Here is a 6,000-nt window from a genome sequence, read left to right as displayed (position 1 = left end):
CTTCTCATACCGTGTACATGTGATATATACACATACGCAAAGACTCATACTCCGATCAATCACAGTCCTTTTCATCATGGCCCCTTCGTTGTGAAATATTCTCACTAAGGCAGAAGTAGGGAACCTGTGGTCCTCCAAATGCTGCTAGATGTCAGATCCCATCAGCCTCGGCGACTATGACCAATGCTCAGTTGTTGTTTAGTCATTTAGTCGTATCTGACTCTTTGTGACCCCATGGACCACAGCACATCAGGCACTCCTGTCTTCCACTGCTTCCCGCAGTTTGGTCAGACTCATGCTGTTAGCTTCAAGAACACTGTCCAACCATCTCCTCCTCTGTCGTCCCCTTCTCCTTGTGCCCTCCATCTTTCCAACATCAGGGTCTTTTCCAGGGAGTCTTCTCTTCTCATGAGGTGGCCAAAGTATTGGAGCCTCAGCTTCAGGATCTGTCCTTCCAGTGAGCACTCAGGGCTGATTTCCTTAAGAATTGAGAGGTTTGATCTTCTTGCAGTCCATGGGACTCTCAAGAGTCTCCTCCAGCACCATAATTCAAAAGCATCAATTCTACGGCGATCAGCCTTCTTTATGGTCCAGCTTTCACTTCCATACATCACTACTGGGAAAACCATAGCTTTTACTATACGGACCTTTGTTGGCAAGGTCCAAATCAAAGAATTGTAAAGTTGGAAGGGACTCTGAGAGTCATTTAGTTCAACCCCATGCAGCACAGAAATCTCAGCTAAAGCATCTCTGATAGATGGCCAACCAACCTCTGCTTAAAACCTATAAGGAAGGAGAGTCCACTACCTCTTGTGGGAGTCTGTTCCACTGTCAGAAAGTTCTTACTGGTGTTTAGTCCGTAACTCCTTTCTTGTAATTTGAATCCATTGGTTTGGGTCCTAGCCTATGGAGCAAAATAAACAAGCTAGCTCCACCCTCCATGTAGCAGCCCTTGAGATATTTGAAGATGGCTTTCATGGCTCCTCATGAACCAGCTTCTTTACCAGCTTTAACATACCCAACTCCCTCAATTGTTCCTCATAAGGCTTGGTTTCCAGACCCTTTGTCATCTTGTCACCCTTCTCTGCACACATTCCAGTTTGACAATATCCTTCTTAAATTGTGGTGCTCAGAACTGGACACAGTACTCCAGGTATTGTCTGACCAAGGCAGAATAGAGTAGCACTATTACTTCCCTTGATAATAATAATAATAATTTAGAGAGCCAGAGTGGTGTAGTGGTTAAGAGCGGTAGTCTCGTTATCTGGGGAACCGGGTTCGCGACTCTGCTCCTCCACATACAGCTGCTGGGTGATCTTGGGCCAGTCACACTTCTCTGAAGTCTCTCAGCCCCACTCACCTCACAGAGTGTTTGTTGTAGGGGAGGAAGGGAAAGGAGATTGTTAGCCGCTTTGAGACTCCTTAAAGGGAGTGAACGGCGGGATATCAAATCCAAACTCTTCTTCTTCTTCTATTACTTATTCTCCACCCATCCAACTGGATTGCTATACTTCTGTTGATGCAGCCTAGAATATCAGTAGCTTTTTCAGTGTTGCATCACTGTTTATTCATGTTAAGCGTATAGTCTACTAAGACTCCTAGATCCTTTTCACATGTACTACTGGCAAGCCAGGTGTCCTTTATCTTATATTTGTGCAGATGGTTGTTCCTGCATAAGTGCAGAACCGTACCTTTGTCCCTATTGAAATTCATTTTCTTAGTTTTGGCCTACTTCTCCAATCTGTTGAGGTCATCTTGAAGCCCACAAGTTCCTCATTGCATCCCTAAAGAGTCTCACTTGGCTTTCTGGCACCTTTTGGGACATGTTAAGAACAAGCTCTTTTGGAACAAGACATGAGTATCGGCACTTCATTTGTTATAAAAAAGCAGCAATACAGTAGTGATACTTACTGAAGTATCCAATCTAGCAAAAGATTTGGTTAGTTACCTGTACTTCACTCTCTCATCTCTGCAGTCTTAATATATATTTAAAGATAGCAAATACATTGGTGGTGAGGTAGAGAAAATATGTTCCATATTGTATTTACCAAGGTTTCCCCCCACAAAAAAACCGTTTAACGCTAAAACCATAAAGCTAGTATTATTGCCTTTAAGACACAATGCTCCATTGATTGAAGAATAGCTTTTAAGCCAATTAAAGTTTGGCAGCAATCCTACTACAGGCAAAGTAATGCTTGTTAACAGTTCATTTTTGTTACACAGTTTTCAGTATAATCGTGCATTTCTAAAAAGCCTATTTAATGCTTATGAGTATTTTGAAATCTCATTTTACAGACATTTTTAGCCTTTGCTTTCATATTGAAAGGTATTTTAAATGTTATGGGCACCCATATATTTAATACAGGGGAGACAAAAATGTTATAGTGTGTAGAAATAAGCTATGCAGTTAACAAGCAGTTAATGCCTGTTTACATTTTAAATATCCTTCAGTTTCTGAAAATATACACAAATCTGTTTGAGTGTCTGTATTATTAATGGCAACTCTATCAATACTGTGGCTCTATGGACCCCTTTGGAGCATTAAAAAAAAGGCAGTTTAACACAGTAGTAAGCTTTCACAACTGTTGAAACAAAAAAACAAACAAACCAGAAAGCCTGCAAAATCTTTATAATTCATTAATACCCAATATGCAATATACTAGGCTTTGTGCTAATTTCTCACACATCATCTTATTACCTGTCAATGCTGAAACAGATTATCATGGGAATTCGAAATAAAATTTAACGAATACCTGATTTGTAGTTGTAATTTGCAAACAACTACAATCAGAAACTTCATTTTCCAGGTCACAAGCACAATATCCTCAAGGAAGCCTGGATCCGGAAGGAGATAGTTCTTCCTTTCATGGCTGCAGATGATACATTTCTTTCCATTGTTTGTTATGCAACTTTCTGATAATGTTTTGAATCATATCCATCTTGTGTGAATATTCTCTGCGAGCCAATGTCCGTAGTTTAAAATACTCAATAGACCAGTGAAGCAATTTTAAAGTTGGAAATACCTACAGCCAGATCCCCTTATCTGGTGCAGCAGTTCTCTAAACGGAACACATTGAGCTAGCGTTACACAAGAAAGCAGGGAAGGATCGCTGACTGAATCGGCTTATTCAAACCGGAGGCTGGGAGTAAGTGCCACTGAACTCAACGTGACTTAATTCCGAGCAGATATTAGGACAGCACTGCAAATTACTTGCGTTACTCCCAGGTTAGCAAGTCACCCGCACTTACCTGGGAGTAAGGCCGCCATCCTTGACCCACTATTGAATTCAGTGAGACTCAGCGCCTAGTTTAGGCACACATAGAAATTGAACCCGGAGAGACCTGCAAATAAACCATAGCTGTCAGCGTTTTCCTTTTTTTTAAAAGGGAAATTCCCTTATTCCGAATAGGATTCCTCGCAAGAAAAGGGAAAAGTTGACAGCTATGCAATAAACATGTATAGGGGGTTGCAGAAGAACACAAAACGTGCAGCCCCATCTCGCGCACGTCCCGCCCGTTTCCACCCCCCAAGTAAGCGTCCCTCGAATTGAAATTTGCAGCTGCAAAGGTGGGGGGGGAATATCCCCTTTTAACTGACAGCTCCCCCAGAGCAAAGCCTCATCTGAAAGTGAGGTGGTAGGAGGCAGGTCTTGCATCAAAACAAGGGATCGCGGCCCGCAAAGAAGAGGTTCATCCAGCTAAGGGAGGGATCCAGGCCAGATCCTCCCAGCAGGGCGATCCCTGCCTCTAAGGGGGGAAAAACTGCTCTGCTGCCTCTGCTTGGGTCTGGGTGGGTGTAGCCACCGCGGGTCACAGCCAGGCACAGCTTGGCTCCGATTGGCGCTCGGCCTCCCGTGGGGCGCGGCGGTTGGCTGGCGAGGCCGCCACTCCCGCCGCCCGCCTCCTCCCGTGCTCGGCGGCCGCGAGTGAGAGCGAAGGGGAGCGGCGGGCGGAGGTGGGCGGCGCTTAGGCTGGAGGTCGCGGCGGCGCGGAGGCGGGCAGGCAGCATGGCAGCGGCTCTGGTGCTGAGAGGCTCCGCCAGTTGGTTGCGCAGGCAGAGGAGGGTCTGCACGGGCAGCGTGGCGATGGGTAAGGAGCGCCGGGCTGCGGGGATGAGCTCGGCTGAGCTGCTGGCGGATCCTTGCAGAGGAGCAGCAGCAGCAGAAGGGCCTGGCCTCTTCCTAAGGAAGCCCCGAGGGGAGATGGGGCTACTGTTTCCCCCTCCACCCCACAGCCCCTCGCCTTGTCACCAGGTCCAGGGGTCTGACAGCCCTTTGCCCAAACTTATTGTCAACTGCATAGGCAGCAAATCAGGTGCAAAGAAATGGTGCGTTAGAAATGCAGCCTTCCAACGATGACATCTGGGTCTTGCTTCTCCAGAGCTAGCCTGCTTTTATTCCCCCCCCCCCCCCAACCTCCTGGTCTAAAGTTTGCATAGGCTTGCAAGGTGCTGATCAGAAGGAAAGGCAAGGTTGTATGACTTGCATTTGGCGCCCTTTACAAGTATTGTACCCGCACTGTTAAAACCCACACAAGCTGTAAAATTATATTGGGCTAATATCAGAACGTACGGTCGGCTGAAGAGAAGGCCGGTGTAATAAATACTTTAACATGTTTACTTAAAATAACATGCACCGTGTTTAAAACAGGCCACAAAAGTTTATGTGACGCTAGTGACCTAACGTATCGAGTTAATGGTATTTATAATCTGCTCACATTTGCTTTTCACATAATACTGATTATTTTTCTCGCAGAGAACTAGGCATTTTATTAATTGCTGTGATCCTGGACAGTTTTATACATACATGTAAAACTTGGTACAGGTGTGGTTAGTGTTGTTGTACCATGTACACTATCCTTTTTGTAAAGTTAGCCATAGCCTTTGGGTTTGCGCAAGCGATATTCATGCTGCAGCACAAGCCAACGTCTGAATTCCATGGAGTTTGCTCTGAGATAAGTGTATAGTATCTAGGATTGCAGGGTACTTTCTCATCTTTAAAGGAGCAAGTTTAATTGGATGCTTTTACTTGTCTGCCTTAGTTAGGTTATTAGTAACGCCAAATAATATAAAAGAAAATGTTTTAAAACCCTCTCGTTCATCCTTAATCAATCTCTGTGTGTATTTTTCCATTCTTTTTGATAAGGAGCTCTGTGCTCTCAAAAGGCTTGCATGTTGTCTTACTAGCAAAAGCCTGGCTTTGTATAAAACAGCTTGTTTTATTGGGTGAAGCTATTGACATCCAACATACAGTGGTGCTTGTTTAACTTCCAAAATGACTTCAATTCCTAGTGTCTTTGAATAGAACAACATGTGACTGCATAATAGTGAATTTCAGTAAATTAAATTGGTTCTCAGTAGAACGTGTATAGAAGTTCTGTATCATTAAAAGTGTGCCCTATGAGTGCAAAAGTCCGTAATTCAAAACGCCCCTCTGCCATGAACTCATGCACTGACTTGAGGGAAAACATTTCTCATTCCATCTCCAGATCTGTAATATGATAATACTAAAGCTGGCTTGCTTTACAGGGTAGTTTTACGGATTACCAGGAAAATATACACTGAGCGCTTTGAGCACTTCAAAATTACCGTATAAGCAATGAGTTATAATATATATGAACATATATATATATATATGTATGCTTGCATATATATTATATATTGTTGCCATCATGTGTCAATAAGTCTTTGGTCATGTTAGAATTGTCGAGTTGGAAGGGACCCTGAGGGAAATCTAGTCCAACTCCCTCCTGCAATGCAGGAATCTTTTGCCCCTTGTGGGGCTCAAAGCCATGACCCCGAGCTTAAGAGTCCCATACTCTACCAGCTGAGCTCTAAACTGTATTTATGCAGACATAAATCCACACACTTTACACAGTTGTTAGATTGTGCAGCTTATTATGCTTACGGCATTAAAGTTGAAATCCTAAACATGGTTGCTCATGAGCAAGCCCCAAAGAGCACAGTGGTGGTGTTTACTTTTAAGTAAACATGAATAGGAT

At 43.9% G+C, this 6,000-nt stretch overlaps 1 protein-coding gene across 1 annotated transcript in view; it reads left to right on the top strand.

Moving 5' to 3' along the window:
* Positions 1-3,917: 3,917 nt before the first annotated feature.
* The window catches only part of HIBADH (3-hydroxyisobutyrate dehydrogenase), an 81,434-nt gene continuing 79,351 nt past the window's right edge, over positions 3,918-6,000 (top strand). Inside the window, exon 1 of the mRNA XM_083706055.1 lies at positions 3,918-4,089. Within this exon, the coding sequence (XP_083562181.1) occupies positions 4,008-4,089 (82 nt within the window). The 5' untranslated portion in view covers positions 3,918-4,007. The remainder of the gene's footprint in view (positions 4,090-6,000) is intronic.

The sequence above is a fragment of the Podarcis gaigeae genome (assembly GCF_964106915.1).
Source record: "Podarcis gaigeae genome assembly, chromosome: 12".
Lineage (NCBI taxonomy): Eukaryota > Metazoa > Chordata > Lepidosauria > Squamata > Lacertidae > Podarcis > Podarcis gaigeae.
Note: the sequence above shows the minus strand (reverse complement) of the source record. Positions and strands in the feature narration are given on the sequence as shown.